The sequence below is a fragment of the Heloderma suspectum genome, chromosome 3, assembly GCF_057233095.1.
Source record: "Heloderma suspectum isolate Gila_16-S chromosome 3, 16-S_ref, whole genome shotgun sequence".
NCBI classification, from domain to species: Eukaryota; Metazoa; Chordata; class Lepidosauria; order Squamata; family Helodermatidae; genus Heloderma; species Heloderma suspectum.
The window spans coordinates 192,250,777-192,273,060 of NC_139460.1; the positions used below are offsets into that span (position 1 = coordinate 192,250,777).

The window sequence follows — 22,284 nt, forward strand, 5'->3', positions numbered from 1 at the left end:
GCCTACTCTGTGGCAGCCCAATGCTCTCCTAAGAGAGGTTAATTTAGCTTCCTCACTGCAGTCTTTTCAGAGGGCCTTTGATTTTTTATATCACCTGCCTTTGATCTGTTTGATGTGCTGGTTCTGTTGCTGTTTATTGAGCTTGTTTATTGGTTAGATGTGTCTGTTTTATTGGGTGCTGTTTGTATTGTTTTATTTTGTAAACTGCTATTAAATTTTACAAATAGAGATAGAAAAATAGTAATACCAATACTACTGCTTCTGGTGTACTTATAATAACTGGTGCTAATGCTCTATTTATTTGATACCAGACAGCAAGCAGATATAAGACAGAGAAACTGGACATTTCTACTATCTCCTACTAAATCAGTCCCATGAGCCAGCCATCCCCTCTGTTGCTCTGATGCTGTTCAGGTTTCCTGCTAAGATTTGCATTGCTGCAGCTGATCCCTGCAAACCACAGAGGGACTGTGCCAATTCTCCTGCTGATGGTACTACTCCAAACAAGCTGGCAGGATCAACACGGGTGGTAGAGCCTAGCACTTCTAGCTGTTTACCTGTTCAGAGCTACAGTCATAGTGGCAGGACTGCATGTACTCTGTTCATATTTTTTTAAAAGTTAAAACTTCTGTACTGGAGCAATTCAAATTTTGTGCTTTTAAAACCTGTTTTTAATGTTATACAAATTAAGCATATCTACATAACTTATTATTTTGCATAATATATTCAAGTTTTGCTGGTGATGACAAAGTGGCAAGGAGCAACACAGAGCACTGAAGCCCCACTGCCAGCCACTTCAACCTCATTCAGCAACCCCTGAAGCATCTGAGATCTCAGCAGGTCTTGTACACATACTTACAAGCATGTCGACCTCCTACCTGAACATGAAGATTGTCCACTGAAGCCCTTCTCAGAGTACCAACACTAGAGATTAAGCAGGTGGCAAGAGAAACCTTTCCTCACCTGTGGCACCCCAGTTGTGAAACTCTCTCCCCAAAGAGGCCCACCTGGTGCCCACTTTACTATCTTCTAGGTGTCAGTGAAGACATTTTTATTCTCTTGGGTATTTTAATGGTTTGTACTTTAAAATAGTATTGGGAGGATGCTATATTTTAAGGCACTGGAATTGAAGTATTGCCTTTCTGATTTAATTGTTACTTCACAGCACAGTCCTACACATGTCTACTCAGAAGTAACTCCCACTGTGTTCAGTGGGGCTTACTCCCAGGTAAGAGGGTCTAGGATTGCAGCTTTGTGTCATCATGTTAATTATATTTATTACTTTTAATTGATTTATTGCAGCCTGCCCCAACCAGGTGCCCATCAGATGTGTTTGACTACAGATCCCAGAATCCCCCAGCCAGCTAAACCACTGAAAGCAATAAATAATATAATTAACATAATGTACAATTAAGGCTGCAATCCTAGGCCCTCATAACTGGGAGCAAGTCCCACTAAATTCAATGGGATTTACTTCTGAGTAGGCATTGTACTGTGAAACAGCAATTAAGGGAGCAATCCTGTGGCTGCTAAGACAGCGGCTAGACGGCCATAGGATATGCCGTTTTCCAGGAAATGGCCTCAGAGCCTGCGCTCCGAGGTCGGTTTCTGGAGAACCAACCTCCCCCATTTCCGCGCTGCCTCAGAGGAGGCTCCACAAGAGGAGCGCAAAGCAGCCGGAAAGGGGTGTGGCTGGGGGGTGTTCCGGGACAAGGAGAGCGTAGCTGACTGTACAACACATCCTATGTGCCGTACAGCAGCCTCCTTCCCCGCTCTGTGTTCCCACGGCTAGACAGCCACAATTGGCTGTCTAGCTGAAAAAGCAGGGCAGGAGAAGTGTGGAGGGAACGATCCCCTCTGTGCTTCTCCTGCCCTGCTTTGGATAGGCAGTCACCTCCAAATTTGGAGGTGGCCGCCTATCTCGAAACAACTGCGCCCTAAAACACCAACATCAGTGCTTAAACTCCAGTGTTTTAAAAAGTGCTATACTGGCTGGGGGATACTGGGAGTTGTAATCCAACACATCTGGAGGGCATCAGGTTGGAGAAGACTGGTTTACTGTATGTTTCATTGTTTTGTTTTAAATTACATAGTAAACCACCCTGGGATAAATATTATTAAAGGTGGTAAATAAATACCTTAAATAAAATAAAATCTCGCAGCCATAAGCACTAGAAACTTGCCCTTTCTCTTAAATTAAAGCAGATAGTCAAAGGAAGCTGAATTCCATGAATTTATTGCCATATCCTGTCAGGTTTTGGAATGTTTGTGGAATGACAGTGCACTCACACACAGTCCTGAATGGTAAAAGCTAATACCACAGTGAGAAATTTCCTACCAACCCTCATGATCTCATATGCAATGTTTTTTTTCCTAGTGAAGTCAGGCCTCATTTTCAATTGAAAGTCACAAATGCATAATAATCCGGAGGGAGGTGTGTGTGTGTGTGTGTGGTGTGTGTGTGTGTATGTATGAATGAACGAACTAGCTGAAGGTTTAGGCCCACATATACCCTACCTCCTACCCAGTTAACCACAAACCCATTACACTGCTCCACCATTCTTTTCGTCCCCCTTTATCCCACTTCCTACCTTTTAATGCCCCTTCCCCCTTCATGAAACCAGCACAGATCTGGGGTCAGATCTGAATACCTGCCTGTTGTTACTCACCTGTTGCAGGCAGTCACTACCTTGCTGCATCTCCAGTCACAGGAAAATGAATTAGATCTCTTCCCCCACCCTTACCAGCCAGACTGGGAACAGAAACTGCTGTCTGTGAATGAGATCTGTATTCTAGCCAAAGAAGTGCTGTGTGGTCATTTTTGCTGGAATGATTTGCTTAGGAAAGCATGCACACTTTCAGTCTACTTTTTTATGTTTTTCAAAATCTAGTCATCAGGCTTATGAAATGGGGCTGTGTATATATTCCAGAAAGAGAATGGAATTCAATATTGGGTGCAAACTTCAGCAACTTGAAAATTTCAGCTTTCAAGTTTCTAGTCCTTATAAAGTAGCAAAGTTAATTGCAAACAGATGACAGCAATGTCAAAAGCCAGGTTGGGGCTCAGTAGAATTGACAGTAGTTGAGCTAGATCAGGATGATAATGCTCCATGTAAGTCCTTGCCCTCCTCTATAGCTGACATAACTACAGTAAGTAATGGCAAGTTCTGCAGATCTGCATGAATTTGTACAGACTGCACCACTAAGCTTTTCTTGGTGCATAACTACAGTCCTCTTGGAGCAGAATTTTGATTTTGGTTTATTTTTTAGTGCAGAGTAGACATACTGGTCTGCTAAAAATACCTTTTGTAAAGTGTGACGATTTCTAAGATCCATGGACTTCACCTGAGACCTCCTCTGATTCCCAACTTGCAACATGGGACCCATTTTTACACGTTCACTTTTTGTTTATATGGGGAGAGGGGTGAATCCACACAGCCACACAAAAGCAATTATTTATACTCACATTCTCCTGTTCCACCAACAACTCCCATTGCACAGAGAATCAAGGGACTTTAAGGTCATGAGTGCAAAACAATGGGAGGGGAGAATCCACACAGCTACACAAAGTGGTGGTGGTGGTAGTATCCTCTGAGCCACACAGAAAAGCAGTCTTTGGAACTCATGGCAAGTTCGGGGAGCACCCAAAATCCAGCCCTTTGCATGTTGTAGCAGTACTAGTGACGATGATGATTATCATCATTATCTCAGAAGAATTACACAGAAAACCAGTCTTTGGAAACCAGTAGCAACTCATTACAAAAAGAGACATTCAGATATGATTATAATGATGATATCCTCAGAGCCACACAGAAAAGGATCCAAAATCCATCTCTTTCATGGATGTCCCTACAGCCTCCCCTCTCCAAAACTTCTCAGAAGTACCAGCGAGAAGCAGCTCAGTACAAAAATCCAGCTTATGCATCTCTACTAACAAGTAAGAAAGACTGGATTAATCAGGAGTAATTGCCCAAGCAACGAACAGAAAGTAAATAGCCCCACAACTTCCCAAAGAAATATTTTTTTAGAAATATGCCATTTGTTCCGTTTTTAAATAGACTGCAGATAATGAGCTATCAAATTACCCCGTTGTGTTCCACTTCAGTTTCCTCCGTGAAAAGAGTTAAAGGGGCAAGAAGAGGAGTGAGATCAATGAAAGATAATGGAAGACTCAGATACGGGGAGAAGGGGGGGAAGGGGGGGAGGAAGCACATGTAAAGGGAGTCAGTTGTGCTCCTGCATTTAAAATGGAAGCAGAAAGCCACATTTTAAATGCAGGATTTTAGGCTGGTGTAGAGATGACCCCAGTAAAAACAAAAAAGTTCAATTTTATTGTGTCTGGGCAGAGTTCGATGCAGGCAGCCAGAAAGCAGAGCCAGGGACATATCTTATGAGGCCTCGTGAGCCACTGGCTGAAGACATGTGAGCTAGCAAATGCTGTGGCCATACACTAACGTACACTTGGCGAGCTCACTAAGGCAGATGAATATGTCAATGCTTGAGGGCAAGTTCACACACACATAATCATCACTGGATGGAAACAATATCAAGCAACGGATGTTGCAGTTGAAAAGAGTTATCAGGTATCATAACACTTTTTTTTGTTTCCAGTGGAGGCTGTTCACACTGTGGCTCATCAACAGATGAAACATGGAGCAATGTTCCTGCATGTGTGAATCAGCTCAGCTAACCATTCTGAAATGCACAGCTGCCCAACAAAAACAACAACAATTTCCAAAGCATTGTGAATTCCCTTCAGCTAATGCAAAATACCTTACACACTGGGACATCTTGCCATATTGGGCGGGGGGGGGGGGAGCCCTACATAATTACACATGAAGCTGTCTCTTACAGAGGCAGACATACGTACATTCTAGCCCACCCTTGTCTGTTCTGCTATGCAGCAGCGACCAAAGATCTATGGCAAGAGCCCTTCCCAGCCCTGTCACCCACGATCCTTGAAGTGGAGATGCCAAGAGTTGGTCCTGGGACCCTCTCTCAGCTCTGCCACTGAGCCAAGGCCCCTGAGAAATATAGAGAACATGTTTTAAAAATACCCTGGTAGTGCTTTATTACACATTTCCACTAAAATTAGTGGGTTAGTTCATTTTACCCAACTGAGATGGGAATAGGTTTCTGGGTTTGGGTATTTCAGCCTGAAATCTGAATCATAGGCAGGTCACGCCAACTCCCCAAAACATCTGTTTTCGCAGAAGCAACTGCAGCGTGGTTAAGAGCTGGGTTTTGGCAAAGGTGCAGGATGCAAACTGGCACTTAGAGAGGTCCTATGTTACATACACATGGGGGGTACCACAGGCCCATTGGCCATCCGAACAAGCTCCCTTGGGGATATACTAGGCCCTCTCTCTGCATACCTAGCTCTCTTTCTCTCTCTTTTTATAACAAAAGCCAATCACCAGCATTTTTACTTCCAGTGACATAAGAGAAAATGTGCAAATACCCAATGGCCCCTCAAGTGATGGGGAAGGGAAGCTGCAAGGAGCTGCACTGGAGCTGATTCCAGCCCTGAATCAATTCACCGTTCATTGACTGCGCTCATGTTCAGATATCCCTTTCATAAACTTCTCTCCCTTGTTTAAGTAAAACTGGCCTTTTCCCCTTTTTCTTGTTTGCTTCTTTTCCCCCTTAATGTCAGCAGCAACAAAATGAGAGTGGCAGGCAAGAAAGTTTGAAGCTAGATCAATATCAACGTATTGTATGTCTGCTGGTAGACAGAAAGAAGGGGCCATGGGCGGGCATGAGAAGGAACAGAAGGAGAAAAAAGATTGCCCTGTCTCACCCCTAGGGCAGGGGTTGGCAACCTGGCAGCTTCTACATTTTGAACCATTACTTCCATAAGCCCCAGCCAGCATGGCCAGTGGCAGGGAATTATGGGAGTTGTAGTCCAAAGTATCTAGAGGGGACCAGGTTGCCTACCCCTACCCTAGGGCCTAAATCTACACTCAGGCACCTGGCACTTAGAATCTAATTCCATGTGACTGGGAAGCCAGCCTTATTAGCCAAACACACTTAGGGTGCAATCCTATGGGGATAGGCGGCCGCCTCCTAACTCAGAGGCGACCACCTATCCAATGCGGGGAAGGAGAAGCACAGTGGGGATCATTCCCTCCACTCTTATCCTGCTCTGCATTTGTGGCTAGACAGCCGATTTTGGCTGTCTAGCTGCGGGAACGCAAGCAGGAGAGGAGGCTGCCGGAGCACACATGGGATGTGTCGTACCAGCATTTCCGCCTTCCCCACCCTGCAACGTCCCCTGAAAAGCCCCGTTTTGGCCACCCCATGCGCCTCTTCTGAGCGCAGAGTGTGGGGCTGTTCTGGGCAGCACAGAAGTGGGAGGAGGTTGGTTTTCAGGGAACCAACCTCAGAGCGTGGGCTCCAAGGTCAGTTCCGGGAAAACCAGATATCCTATGGCCATCTACCCGATGACTAGCAGCCATAGGATTGCTCCCCACAGGCGCAATCTGTTTAGACAGAAAATAGTCCTACAGTTCCCAGCATGCTCTGGCCAGCATGGCTGGCTGGAGGGATGCCAGGAGTTATAGAACTTTTGTTCTGTCTAAACATGCATAGGGTTGCAACCTTAGAAACACAGCTGAATGTGAAAGGACCTGGAAAGGAGCTTCCATGTGTGTGGACGTTGGGGACAGGGATTGCTTGCACACTCTATCCCTACACACATTCAGCTCTCTTGCACGTTCAGGGGAAAATCTGAACAGGGCTTTTCTGTGACCGGGCAGCCACATTCCACCCACCTCCAACAAAAGTTACCTGTCTTTGGCAGGCAGTACAAACCTGGAAGTTCCATCTCCAGACAATGGAGGTGAAACAACAGGGTGAGTTTCTGGAATTTTCTTACGTCTCTATTATCAACTGCCAACACATTCTCATAGCTCACAGGTCCTGGTTGTGCTGTTTTGAGTAAAATTTATTTTTCTTTCAATTTACAAAAGTGTGTGTGTGTGTGTGTGTGTGTGTATGTGTACATACTTAGGGAACCCCTGAATATGTAAAAACCACTGCCTTGTTTTGGGGTGGCCCTGTTTCATTTCCAAAGTGATATGCACTCGACTACCCAGGTTCACTATTAGAAGGAATTATGATGTGCCATCTGCTGTGCCTGTTGTTATTCCTTGTATTTATACATGATAGCTCTTGTTACCAAGATGCCATAAGCAATAGCCCATACAATCAAAATTCAACTAATTTTCTAATATATTTTCCATATTTTAATGTTAAATGGGACCAAGATAAGAAGAGAATATTGAACAAAATCCATATTTTTCTATAGTTCATGCAAGTAATAAAACAGACTACTTCTTAAACCACACAGTTTCACTTATAAAAGGGAGTATTCAGAATTAAGGGTGCAATCCTAACTAGAACTCTGAACTCAGAGAAGACCGCCTATCCCAAGCGAGACAGGAGAGGCACAGGGGGATAATTCCCTCCGCGCCTCTCCTGCCTTGCTGTTTTTTGATAGACGGCCATTTTTGGCTATCTAGCGGTGGGGGGGCCGCCCGGGAGAGGAAACTGCCATACGACACATTGGATGCCATACGACTCCCTGCCCCGGAATGCCCCCCAGCCCTGCCCCTTTGCAGTCACTCCGTGCTCCTCTTGCGAGCAGGGAGGACAGGGCTTCTCCGCACTGCCTCCGAGGCAGTGCGGACGAGGGGGGATGTCAGTTTTTCAGGAACCAACCTCAGAGCGCAGGCTCCGAGGTCAGTTCCTGGAAATGAGCATATCCTATGGCCCTCTAGACAGTGTCTAGTGGACATAGGATTTCTCCCTTAATGTACTGGTGAATATAAATGTGTTTTCCTAGAGATGTCTGAGCTGGCCATGGCCATGCATGCCTTAGAGCATTTCTACACCAGCCTAAAATCCTGCATTTAAAATGGGGCTTTCTGCTTCTGTTTGAAATGCAGGATCACAACAACTTCCTTTTTCCCGTGCTTCCTTTCCCCCCACCCCCTTCCCCCTCCTTCTCCCCATATCTAATTCTTCCATTATCTCTCACTGATCTCGCTCCTCTTCTTGCCACTTTTACTCTTTTCACAGAGGTAAGTGAATCGGAACACAAGGGGGTAATTTGATAGCTCTATTTAAAAACAGAACAATGGGCATTTAGGGAGCAATCCTATGGCTGCTAGTCAGCAGCTAGATAGCCGTAGGATATGTGGTTTTCCAGGGGAACCAATCTCAGAGCCTGCACTCCGAGGTTGGTTCCTGGAGAACCAACCTTCCCCCCATTCCACGCTGCCTCGTAGGCAGCACGCAACAGCCCCACGCTCAGAAGAGGAGTGCAGAGCGGCCAAAACAGGGCATTCTGGGGCGGGGAAATGCTGGTACAACACATCCTATATGTGCTCCGGCAGCCTCCTCCCCCACTCTGCCTTCCCACAGCTACAGCCGAAATCAGCGGTCTAGCCGCAAATGCAGGGCAGGAGCATGGAGGGAACGATCCCCTCCATGCTCCTCCTGCCCTGCATTGGATAGGCGGTCACCTCCGAGTTCGAAGGCGGCCGCCTATCCCCATAGGATTGCATCCTTAATGCAGGAGATGCCTTGAATGATCACAGCATCATGTAAAGAGCCTGCAAACTTCCATGAAGGAGCGATCTCAGTTGCAGGATAAAAGCTCCATGTGAAGGAGCCCTTAGTTATATCCCATTTGGACTACTGTAAAATGCCCTACATGGGGCTGCCTTTGAAAACTGTTTGGAAATGTCAGCTGGTCCAGAATGCTGTGGCCAGACTGCTGACCAGGGTCGGTTACAGGGAGTATGTGACTCCCTTGTTACAAGAGCTTCGCTGGCTACTGGTCTGTTTCTGGGCACAATTCAAAGTGCTGGTTATGACCATAAAGTCCTAATGGCTTGGGACTGGGCTACCTGAAAGACCACCTTCTATAAGAGCCTGCCCAGGTTTTAAGAGTTTGGGGGAGGCCCTTCTCTTGGTACCACCACCTTCAGAGGTATGCTTGGTGGTGACACGAGAGAGGGCGTTCCTGGTGGCTATTCCCTGGTTATGGAACTCCCGGCCAAGGAAGGCTAAGCTGACTCCCTCTCTGTTGTCCTTCTGTTGGCAGGCAAAAGTGTTTCCCATTCAAGCAGGTCATTCCCTTCACCATATAAGCTGGTCTGTTGGGTTGGATGCTGTTTCTATTACTTAATTTTTGGTGTGGGTTTTTTTAATGTGTTGTAGATATATTATTATTGTTTATAATCAAGCTTCTATCTATCTGTGTTTAAAGCTCCTATGACTGTTAGCCGCCTTGAGTGCTATCTTCTTGGCGGGGTACAAACAGAAGAGATGATGATGATGATATTTTAAATTGAGAAATCACTAGCCAAAAAAAGAAAATGGTTCATAATCACATCGCATGAAATCTTGACTGTGCTGAAGCGAAGACAGCATTTCTACTGATTTTACAGTCACAGAATTCCATCCATATGCCTTGGCATCTTAAGAATATTGCCTTCTCCCACTACAAACACAATGGAGAAGAAGGTACTGAAACATCATCAGTAAAATGATGAAAATTATTATTTCCAGCCTACAGTAGCATAAATTGACTCTGCAGCTAGAAAGTGTTTTAATGGGATGTTTCCACCCCCTTTCAATTTGGTAAATATTGGTCTCCAGAAAAATGATACAACAAGTATGTGCATGCAGTGTTAAAAGGGCCAGAACATGAGGGACTTATGCAAACCCATGTTCTATGACCCAACATCTTCCTTGGAGCGAAACAGATGAGCAAAAATCCCATGTGATGTCTCTTCAGCTAGGCTGTTCCACTCTAGACTGCAGGTGGGGAGTCACAGGACTGAATGCTGCTTCTCCTGTAGAAGGGGGCAAAATCCCTGCACACAGAAAACTAGATGTCAGAGAGGACTCAAATCCTTCTCCCTGACTTGCTAGGGTTTGTTTGTTTGTTTGTTTGTTTTTACTATGCACAAAGGTTTTTTGTAGGGAGGAGCATTCAGTTATGTGAGTCCCCACCTGTAGTCTGAGATAGTACAATGCAGAGACAGGTTTACCACCTCAGCCTGGGCCAAACTACACATTATGCCTGATCCACAAATAATCTCCTGGCTATCCCCCACCCACCCACACTTTTATTTTAAACTAAATGCAGCCACAAGGAAGTGGGGGCAGCTAATATGAGCACGGAAGTGCTATTTGGCCAATCTAAATCATATGCCCCAAGCTGCTGTTGCTCCATGGAGGAAAAATAATGAATTCACTGCCCCTCTGACATTGGAGCCACCAGCCTCCACTGATAGGGGGTATTTTATTTGGGGGAGCATTCAGTGATTTGATAACTTGTGGTTGTTACTGTTATTTAAAATATTTCTAGGCTGCATTTCAAGGCAGAAGCTCTTCCCACATACACAACTGCACACTGAAATGGTCAAGCCCAACAACAGACACATCTGTGTTTGTTTCACCTCCTGTACGGAAGCACTGCCTCGCATCTAAGTATGTATACACCATTTCTTCCAGTCTTGTCGTGGAAGATAGGTCTGAAAGGGCCCTGGGCAACACCCCCCCCCCTAGGCTTACCTGGCAGTGGCAGCAGCACTTCAGGTGCTAGGAGCTGCCGTTGTAATTTTCCACAATGTCCCAGAGCGCCAAAAATAGTGTCACTCCAGGGCACTGGGGAAATTAAAATGGAGGCTCAGAGACCCAGCTGTCAGAGGTGGAGGCCCTGGGGAAAGGTGTTAGCATTGGTGAGCCCTGCTGAGGTACTGCCCCGCCGGCGGCAGCCCTAGGTTGCCAGGTGCTGATGCTGGGTCTCTTACCCTAACCCTGACATCTTCTGCACTTGGGGCGGGACTCTGCCTCTCTTTTATCCCAGTCCTCTGCCTACTGCTCCTACAGTTCTTCAGCAGACTGAAATAGGGGCACTGTTGCAATCTGTGGTGGCCACAATCCACTGAGATCAGTGGGTACACTAGGCATCCAAAGACTGACACCCTTTACATAGCCACACTTCCCCAGCAGTCACTCTCTCCTCCCAGAGAGCCGTGGCAACTGTAGCTCTGCGAAGAGGGTGAGGCCCTTGGGATCTGTCACAGAGAACTCTTAGTGTCACTCCGGGATAAAACTCCCATGATTCATTGGGGGAAAACCATGACAATTAAAACTGACAACCATTTATAGTGCTGAATATACTTCCCAAATACACCCACCCAAAAAGCAACTATGTTTAGAAAAATCCACACCTACCTGAATATCCTCCACTTGTTTGCCCTGTCCTCTGCTAGGCAGACATTCACAGAGCTCTCCAGCACAAAATCATTTCACCACACAGAAACCAGCCTTCAAATAGACATATGGGATTAAACGCAAGGGGTGTCAGCCAGGGCTGAGTGACCTCTTCCTCTGTTTCAGCTACTTTCTATTTCCTTTCACACCTTGCAGGACTGTTTATAAATCCACTATAATCTTTGCTTTGTGCCATCTACTCTTGAGAATAAACCTGGTGTGTGTTTTTTCTACCATGACATCATGGCATTGGAAAGAGCTGGGGCTTCCAGGCATGAGTAGATGGGGCATTCAGGGCATTATGAAGAAATGCTCTCAAAAGAGAGATCCATGAAATCAAGGTGGGCAATCTCCACATAATGCAGGTCTGAAGCCAACATGGCTGGGCAGTGAGAAGGTGGGAGTTAAAACAAAACAAAACAAATAAGGTTCCACCAGATGAAGACAGCCTGATGGCTATATATTTCCTAAACATAGACAATTACTCAACCAAGTGGCACATTTTAATTGCATGAATTGCATATTTAAACCACACAAACAAAAGCACACACAGTTTGGGTATGATTCCCCCAATGTCACTAATGTTAACTAGAGAGTGGCAATAGCAATACCTAATCAACATACAGTCTGGACAAGAAGTATCAAGCACATGTAATATGTTGCTATATTAAAAACCATGTTCAATTGTTCAATGTGTGATTTCAGTTTGGAATAGGCAGGCTTCTTTTCAAACTAGTTTATGAAAAGCTAGATATTAGCTCACTCAGGGGCTTAGTGAGGGCAACAGGCTAGTAGGAATAGTGCCACCATTGCAATATCTCTTGCAATGTTAGCCTAACACAGTAAAGCACAATTCAGGCACTCTATATTATTGCTAGTGAAAAAAAGAGAAAAAACAGAGATGTGAAAATCTCCCCAGGTTTTATCAAGGACTCCTCAAAGGGTCTATCCAGGGGTAACTCCTCAGACGCAGGGAAGCCAGACAACTGGAGCCCTGCCTTGTGTATAGAAATGACCAATTACAACACTGCCCAGCATCCTTCGAGGGATGCAAGGTTGGTGCTATAAATGGTAATCTCTGAAGGAGGCTGCAAAAGATACAGAAATTGCTTAATTCTGTAACTCAAGATCTTATGGTCAAAGAAAAAGTAGGCAACGCTGCTAATCACCTCGCAAGATTTTGCAGATCTTTGCCACATTCTCGACACCATGACTTTATTTCTTATTACCAGCAGAGGAGAACACTGAATATATGCATATATAGAGGCGCGCACACACATATACATACATGCACAGAGAGGAAACTCCTCCAGACCTATCTAGCTATTTGGCTTTCCCATCTGAGGAACCAGTTCTCCTCAAATATATACATTTGTCATCGTAAAAATAGAACTGAGTGTTATAGCCACAACACATCTTGCTTTCTACAAGCTCACATTTCCGCACCCCCCCAATACACACACACACACACACACACACACACACAATGAATCTCTTCAGGAGGGAAAGGTTGTTCCTGTTATTTACTTAGCAAGTCAAACTGGATTTTAGAGCATCCATTTGCCCCACATCTTATGCCAGTCATCCTTTCCAGGAAAAAAACCTGGTTTTAAAAAATGATAATCCATCTAATGGAAGATTAGGGGACCTTTTAGGAAACTCTGGCTATACTGTGACCTTTGCAAAATTTTCAAAGAGGGAGATGGCACAGGGTGCATCCCACAGAGTTTAAGCATGCTTAAAAATCAATGGGCACCCACCTATTTCAATGGGACTTAAGTGTGCCTCTTAACTTTCTCAAGGTTGCATTCATAATTCTTACCATAAAGTTTCACTGCAGTGTAATTTCTATCATCATCTTCTTTCCCCTCTTTGCTTACAAACTGAAATGCACAATGAATCTACACTGTACAGCCAGGTTATGCCATAACTTGTGGGAAGCAGGGCAAGCCGATAGCTGAATGTCAAATCACAACAGCAACCTAGCAACCATATATATTTAAAAGGTTTGTGTGTTTTATGTGTATCTGTGCGCCAGGAATAGCTGAAGAAGATCTATTCTTCCATTCGTAATCCAAAAAATGTGAAAAGGGGAAGGGAGAAACTCCAGCTGCTGGTCTATTTTGGAGGGTCCAAATTGCCTGTCAGATGCCACGTTAGCAAATATAAAGCATTAACACTTTTTTAGCCAAAAGCATTCTTGCAAATTAAAAAAACTTCCCTGTGGTACCGGTTTCCTAGCTTGCAAAACGCAATGGCATTTTTAGCGTATTTGTCTACCTTCTGACTAACTATATGTAAAATCAGAAGGGACGCAGCAGCTGTAAGCAGCAGACCACATACTTTGGAGTAATCTCATTGAGCAGTCAAGTGGCATTTATGCTGGAGGAAAAGGTTGGTGGCCTCAGTGGCAACTGTATCAAGAATCCAAAATCCACCTATTAGGATCAACCAACATGTCACAAAATATTGAGCATGGTTTTGAGTTCTCCAGAACTCTTCATCAGGCTACTATTGACTATGCCACCTAGGTTTGAAGGGAGTTGAAGTCCAAAATATCTGGAAGCCACAGGCTGGGCTAGATGTTAAGCAAAAAGTAGGGGGAGGGAAAGCCGGCATAACATTAAAGCCACAATGTCCTTAGCAAGACTTGAGTTGTCACTTCCCTTGAACTTGGTACCCAACCAAGAGCAACATTTTGCTTCCATCAACATGCCCCTTTCAATCTATTTTGTATTTTGTTTAAGCCAACCTGTTCCAGAATTTGGTGGGACAATAAAGGCTGATGGTTCTCAGACCTGACTCATCCTGTGCTATGAAGTACCACTCACACTCACTGGTTCACACAGTGCTCAACACTTGATGTGCTCATCACTTGATGATGAATGAGCCATCACAGGCAGGAGTTTCATATCACCCCCAAAAGCACTGGAGTCTGCTGACATATTCAACCACACATCTTTAAGTGATGTGCACACGTGTGTCAACAGGCTCAGGGATAATCAAGCAGGTGCCACCAACTCACTAGGAAAACAATCAGCAAAGCCAACAGATTGGTGCACAAAGAGAGATATACAAAAAATTAAAATCCCAAGAGACAATTTTGTTATCATGTCCCCTCTTCTCAGTGGTGGTCTCCCCTATCCAGTCAAAATAAGAAGCATGAACAAAGAGCCTATTTTTATAATTTTCCATAATAAACTGGATTTGATATACATGAAATATTTGTAAGATTACTGATTTTATGCAGCTTTATGCAGCTGTTAGCTTTTTGCTTTCACGCTCACAGTAGTAGAAACCTACAACTAGGAAAGGAACATGAGAGGGAGGGTATTATTACATTCATGTGGGCTTCCCATAGGCATTTGGTCAACCGCTGTGTGAACAGAATGCTGGACTAGATGGAACCTTGGTCTGATCCAGCAGGTCTCTTCTTATGTTATGTTCTTCTAGTGAGTGGGACACAGGGTGGGGCAGCAAAATGCAATCACTGGCTGGCTGGCTGGCTCACTACCACTCAAGAATACTGCAAGAACGGCATGTGGCTTGCTTTGCTCAAACAGAGGCTGGAGAGCTCTGGGGGCTCTGTCTGTGCATCATGAGGCTAAGGCTACAATCCTGCACACAGTGAGGCTGCTTAAACCTTATCAAAGTATATGGGATTTAAGCAGCTTGGCTGTGCACAGGACTGCAGCCAAAGTCCCCAATCCAAAGACACGTACAAAGCAATCCTGTGCATATCAGAAGTAAGTCCCACTGAATTCAATGGGGCTTACTCCCTAGTAAGTGTGTTCAGGATTGCAGCCTTAGCTACGCTTCAGCTCCACTGAAATTAATGGGAAATGTTAGCTAAGATCATTCATTTCAATGGCACACAAGAATGACTAACTTTCTTTGAAGAAGGCATGAAGTTGCCAAGATCAGCACCAGGTGGACTGTGGCCCAAGTCTCAGAACCTAATCATATTAATATGGAAGTAAATTCCACTGCAATCAATGGGGGACTTCCATTCAAAGTAAGTGAAACTTAAGACTTCAGAATCTCTGATCCATTGAAGAAAAAGGGCACAGTCCAGCGGAATATGCAAGTCCCGATGAAATTATGCTTGTTCCTGTTTGTTTCAACAGGGCTTACACAGGAGTAGCTTCTCAATGGATGGTGCCTAAGATGTATTTTCAGAAAGCTAGAATCCCAGATAAAGGCCTTAGGTGAATTGAATGCAAGCAGGAAATTTTATTCAATGATGTCTGAATCATTGCTGGCTTCAGTGAATGTCTGTCAGTGGGTCTAGAGAACCTATTTGCCCTCCGCCCCATTGCTCAGTTATTTTACTCGCTATTCTTCAGAAGTCATCTGATGGGCATCTAAATGGGGTCAATGTGTTCAGGTCTCACCAACTGCAATACTTTTGGCAAGCTAAAATTTGTTTGCCTCTGCAGTGATCATGGAATCCTCTCGCAATGGGGCCCTTCAGATGACCATTCCACGTGGCTTATGCATACAGAGAAGGGAAGAGAGCAATTCAGACCGGCTCACAGTGAATTCTGACTTAAGTGGAAGCAAGATTTTGCTTAAATAGCTGTCTGGGGAAAAACAGAGTGGAATCAGAGCAAGAGAGAGTTATATATCAGTCGAAGGAGACTAATTAATTACTGCAAAGCAGCCTCTCACTTTTGCACCCGAACGATAGGCACATTTACATGGGCAGATTGTTTTAAGGATACTCATTTTTAAAATTTTATGTTCTGTTTGTATGCCCTCCCAGGGAGCTTCCAAGCAAGGCTTTTATTGTACAATTGCACTGCCTCATTCACAGCATTTTACAGGGGTCCAGTTGACATAGTCTTCAATTTGTAGCCCTCCTGTGTTTCCCCCCACTTCCATTTATTTTTCTTACCAGGAAAAAAAAAATTAAGGAAGAAAAGACAGAATAGCTGCTCAATGCCTTTTAACTGTAGGCACTAGGAGCTTTCTCTCTGGAAGTACCCGCAGTGTTTCATGACTAATGGAGTCTGTTGCAAATGGCAGAACTCACCTTCCCCTTTTTCTCACCAAAATGCATTCAGTTTTATTAATTCCAAGATGCTTGGGCACTGATGTGGTTGAATTAGAAGATGTGTATTTTGATTCTCTTACCATTTGTTCTTTTTTGGCTGCTGAATTCATCCATTTTGTTTATGAATTTCTAATCTATTTGTTACTTTGTTACAGCCTATGGATAAATCAAATCAAATTTGAATTTGGACATATCAAAACTGATGACAATTTCTGTCAAAGCGCTGAACGCACCAATATTCAAAAGAGACCTGGCAGCAAGAACGATGAGAACAAATTGATTTAGGGAGTTTATTATTACCAAGCTGCATTTCCTTCTCAGCCTGCGGTGCTGGGGAAAGCACTCCCTCAACAAGGTAAAAATTAACCCTAACCACCTTGCTCTTCACTTCAGACATTTCTCCCAACAGAAGTCTCAATCTTTGAACCTCAACCCATCCATGCCCACAAATGAACCACAGCTCTACCACAACTTTCATGAGAACCTGATTTTTGCAGAGGTCACTGCCTTTTGAGGACCAGGCTTTCCTTAAGGCTTATATAGGGCATCAACAAACAAAACCTGCTGCTCTCATATCCTAGTACCAAAGAAGCCTGAGACAACCTGAGGCAGCAGACGCACAACTCTTGTTGAATGTCTTGTTGAATAGGATGGTTAAGAGGCACAGCCAGCCCAGGAGGCCGACCCACAGCCAACTGTATTAAGAACAATAGACCTTCTTCATCATTAGTCTAGCCCCTATGAATGCTGGACTTCTTTCATTATATGAAGAACAGTATCAGAGGGAGGGGGGAAGAAGGGGAGGAACAGATGAGAACTGGGAGGAAACAAAAGGGGGTGGAAGACGGAAAGAAATTGAGAACAAGGAAACAGTGGCTTTGAAAGGAGCCAATTAAGAGATAGAAAGAAGAGTAGCCCACCCTGGTCCTATATATGTTTAAGGATGTGATCCTAATACAGTTCCTAACAAGTCCCATTGAACTCAGAGGGGCTTCTGAGTAAACATGCTTAGGATTGTGCTGCGTGTGACATTGAAATGGACTTGCTCCTAAGTATCTGTGTGATTGGCACCTCTGAACTCCATGAGACTTTATTTCTGGGTAAACATACATAGGATCAGCTGCACTTGTGCACGTTTTCTTTGTACGTTTCATTGAATTATTGGTTCTAAGTAACAATTGGGATGAAAAGGGCCGTTCCACACATTCTGTGGCTTTGAACCTGACCTGGGCTTGCCACCCAGTACAGGAAAGGGAACAAAAGGCCAAACACAGCTCCCTGGTGAATGTACCTCTAAGATACACATGTTTGCAGGATTCATACATCATTACTTATGTGCCAGTCAAACAATGTGTGAAGCGCTCCTAAGGAGGGACCCAGCGAGAAGTTGTGGGGAATTCGAGGAACATTACCTTCTCCTTGCCCCCGCAGTGACAGCAGACGGTCCACAGGTACTTGAGGGTCCTCCACAGCAGGATAATAAAGAGTCCCCCGAAAAAGGTGACCATGGACGAGGCCAGGAAGGCCCACCACATGCGCTGCCCGCTGTCGCAGGGCACCTCCATGGTTATGGGGATGATGAGCGCGTTGGACGCCCTGGCCGGCGCCGAGGACGAATCCGTGTTCAGGCTGCTGCTGACGGGGCTGCTCATCCTAATGTTGCCGCCGCTGCCGCCGCCGCCGCCGCCTCCCGAGTAGTAGTTGCTGCTGGAGCCGCCGCCGCCGCCGCCTCCTCCGCCGCCGCTGCCATTGGCCATGGCTAACACCGGGCAGGGCGCGCCGCCGGGGCTCCGGAGAGCTGCTGCTGCTGCTGCCGCCGCCAGCCCCCTCCACCAAGCCCATGCCCAGCCATCGCGCGGCGGCTGCGGCTGCTCTTCCGAGGGGGGAGACGCGCAAGCCGAGCCTCCGCGCACGTCCAGGCAGGCGGCCGCTCGGGCGCTCTCGCCGTCCTTCCCTCCCCGCCCGCCCGCCCGCCTTCCAAGATGCTGCCGAGCGCCGAAGAAGCCGAAGGGACGCGGAGCGACCCGCCGCCGCCGCCGCCCGGCTGCCAAGTCAGCGGCCCCCCATCCCACCCACGCCCTCCCCGAAATCCAGCGAGCCGCCCCCGGGTCCGACTCTTGCCGGCGCCCACCAGGAAAGCGGGCAGGCGCGGGCAGATCCGGGCTAAGAACTGGGGCGAGTCAGATTAGTCACTCACGAAGGAGGAGGCGGCGGCGGAGCAGGAAGACGAGGAAGATGATTTCAAATTAATAAATACTAATAATGCGAATCCTCGAGGTTCTTCTGCCCTCCCCGCTAAGCCAAAAAGGGAGCCTGCGCAGCCCGCCCTGCCTCTCCTAATTCAGCCGCCTCCACTCGCCCAGCTGGGCTTGCGTCGTAGCTGCTGCTGCCGCCGCCGCCGCCGCCGCGCCTCCCATCCTTCGCTGCCGCCGCCGCTTAGCAGCCCATCCAGCCCGCCGCCGCTGCTGCGCGTCTCGGCGCCGAGGCTTCTCGGGGACAGCCGCGCTGGCTCCCCGGCTCTGGCCGCCCCAGAGGGGCAGGCGGCGGCGGCGGCAGGGCGCACGGGAGTGGCGGCGGCGGCGGCTTCTCCTCCTCGAGGGGTCCCCCTTGGCGCTGGAGGCCGCCGCGCGCGACTGGCTCCTCGGCCAGCGGGCTGCCTCTTCTCTCCGCCGGCGCCGTCAAGCCTCTCTCCAAGCGGCCTTGCGCGGCTTCGGGGGGCTCCTGCCTAGAACGGATGGAGGCGAGCGAGAGGCACACGCGCTTTACAGGTAGCGGTGGCGGCGACGGCGGGAGGAGCCAAAGCGCGGCCCGTGTGACCTGCCACTCCAACAAGTCCTCCTCGCCCCTCCACTGAGGCGGGGAACTGGGGCGCCCCGCGCTGCCTGCTGCACCTCCCCTCCTGAACGCGGAGCCCTTCGAGGACTGGAGGGAGGCGGGCGCGGAGACGAGCGGGTCGAGGTGCGCGCGGGGGACTCGCACACGCGCGCGTGCAGCAGAGGAGGGAGGGTTCAAAGCCCAGCGCGATCCTGGCGGTTGGTGAATGGCGTGACGCCTGGCTGTCAGTCTCCGCTCTCCCCTCCCCGGCTAGCTAATACGATTTGAGTCCCGGTATACCGATGTTTTTCCAGCCCCTCTTTTTCTCAGCAGATCTCAGTGACTTGCATACCTAATGGTAGGGCCGGAGAGAGGGGGCCAAAAACACCAGGACAAGAAGAAGAGCAGAGATCTCGCGCGCATCCGCGCTCCTCTTTTGTTTGCCACGCACGTTCTCTCCCTCCCCCCCCCCTCCTTTGGAGGAGCCGCGGCACGGTTGATATATTAACAAACACGGGGAAATATTACACGCTGATTAATGGCTGCCATTAATAAAGCATTTGGCTGGGGACTATGATTGCTGTTATTATTGTTGTTATTCAGAGCTGATTCTGAAAGCAGGATTTGATTGGGGAGGGCCCGGGGAGGAGACTGTGGTTTCAGGGGAAAAGGACGAAAGCAACCAGCCAGACCTCGGCAGGGTTGAGTTGCAGAAACAGGTGCTTTGTGATATGAGGGGGGGGGGGGGGCGGGGCGGTGTTTTGGTTTGTTTGTTTGTTTTTTCTTTTAAAGCTGCACAACCCAACAGGAAACCATTAATGTGAGTGTTTCTCGTGGTTTTAACATTGGCACAGAAAGGAAAAGCCTTAATCCCAAATGCACCAGAAGCAGCCTGAGAATGAAACCTACATTACACGAGGGGGGGGGGGGGAATTAAAGCGTCATGTCAATATCACACTGATCTGGTGAGTTTCTCATATGGAATTCCCAGCGCACAAAATCAGCGCATGTGCGTGTGTAGATATTTGTACCCACATTCAACAACCCACAGAATTCTATGCATATCCAACCTCTCTCCCACTCTCTCCAGCAGTAAACACCACACCGCCTGGCTGTGCACTGATGGACATCTGCTCCTGTTCATATCTGTTTATTGCTCTTGCATAAAGGCACCACTATACGATAACCATTACTTAACTTATGACACAAGTGGATCCCATTTTGGCATGTCACTCTTTCCTTTTTTCTTTTTTTTAATCTAAGCTACCAGCTACTTAAGATTCTTTAAATGTTTGCTTTCAAAATATTGTGGCAAAGGACAGCAACAAAAATAATATTTAATTGCCAATGCAGATATGCAATGAAGTCCAGGGGTAGGTCCTCCTGCACCAGCCCTATTTAAATCCCATTAATTTCAGTGTGGCCTGCACATGACAACCTCCCATTGGATTGCACCTCCTATCTGTGTTCCTGATTTAGAGCAGTTTCTTAGCCACTTAAATGACATTTCAGTCACTCTTAAGAAAGAAAAGTGGATAGTAGTACCCAAAGTATTACTGAGTAACTAGATTCCTCATAATTGTAAGCGGAAGGGGAGGATCGGCAGCATACCAGATGCTCCCTAGCAACAACTCATCTGTATCTTTAAAACACACACACACACTACCACAACAACAACAACAACAACTGGACCACAAACAAGAAGACGCCAGGTAGTTGAATATGAATGTACAAACTTTAATGCATGAACTTGAGCCAACATGAGTTTCACACAGACAAATTCTTCTCCATTGTGAATTTTGAGGTTGGATATTCACTGGATGTTCTTTGAGTACTTACTATTGATATCAGACAGCTGACGATATTTCACTTCAAGATTTAAGCAGAAGACTTAGCACTGACACATCACATTTAAAGTATATATGACACTTTGCACCTCTCCTTTAAGTATGCAGTGCATCTGATGTGGGGCTGCCCTTGAAGACAGTCCGGATAGTACAGAACTCTGTGGTCTGCTTTTGACCTACATCAGGCAACAAGGAACACATTATACCTCTTCTTGTTCATCTACATTAACTGCCAGTTAGCTTCTGGGTCCAATTCAAGATGTTACTTATTCCCATTAGGGAATTAATGGGGAAAAGGACACAAATCCTAGGTATATTTAGATAAAAAAAAACTCCTACAACTTTTGCTGCCTGAATGGCTTGGACCCTTTCTGTATTCTTGAAGGATAATTTTTGCTCACATAGCCCAGTTTATCTTTTGCAGTTGGAAGCTTTGCTCTGGGTCCCCAGGAAAGCAAGCAAGAGGTTGAAGGTCAGTCAAGCAGAGGCAATGAAACCAAGGCCTACAACAACAAGTAGAGAAGATTAGTAGTTGTGGGAGACTCCCTGCTGCATGGGATTGAAACCCAAGTATAAAGCCAAGTCATAAAGACCCATGGACTCACCAGGTATGCTATCTCCCAAGAGGATGGATTAGAGACTTGACTGAAGGGTTGCCTGCACTCATAAAGCCCACTGATAGGTATCTTTTTCTTCTCATCCATGTGGGAACAAATGATACTGCCAAGCAGAGCTATGAAGAAATCACATCAGACTTTGAAGCTTTGGGAAGAAAACAACTTTAGGGCCCAGATAGTTTCCTCATCTATCCTTCCAGTAGTTAGAAGAGGGATAGAAAGGGAAAGAAAAATACTCTGGGTGAATGACTGGCTACAAAGCTGGCACCGACATGAGGGATTTGGATTCTGGGACCACGGGCTATACTTCCTGGAAGATGAGCTGTTGGCAAGGGATGGGTTGCACCTCACAAGGGCTGGGAAGAATGTGTTTGGCCACAGCATGAAGAATTTCATCAGGAGAGCTTTAAACTGAATCCTACGGGGGAGGGAGACGCAAAGTTGGGGGTAACAATGGATGAAGGCTCATGCACTACAACAGAGAGAACAGCTCTAACAGCACCCGATAATACTCTTCAAAACCATGTGGGAAGAAAGCCAGACTATAAAGCACATGGTCTTCGGTGTTTATATACTAATGCCCAGAGTATGGGAAACAAACAGAACAAACTTGAACTCTTAATATGGGAGGGAAATTATGACTTGATAGGTGTCA

The 22,284-nt window shown here is 46.4% G+C and overlaps 1 protein-coding gene across 3 annotated transcripts in view; it reads right to left on the minus strand.

Moving 5' to 3' along the window:
• Window positions 1-19,345, minus strand: part of KCNMA1 (potassium calcium-activated channel subfamily M alpha 1) — an 829,668-nt gene extending 810,323 nt beyond the window's left edge. For 2 of the 3 annotated variants that reach the window (XM_084845225.1, XM_084845224.1), the window contains exon 1: window positions 17,764-18,302. In XM_084845225.1, the coding sequence (XP_084701351.1) occupies window positions 17,764-18,108 (345 nt within the window). In that variant the 5' untranslated portion in view covers window positions 18,109-18,302. Of the gene's footprint in view, window positions 1-17,763 lie in introns of all 3 variants that reach the window. The other variant, XM_084845223.1, reaches the window with a different exon arrangement.
• Window positions 19,346-22,284: the final 2,939 nt, after the last annotated feature.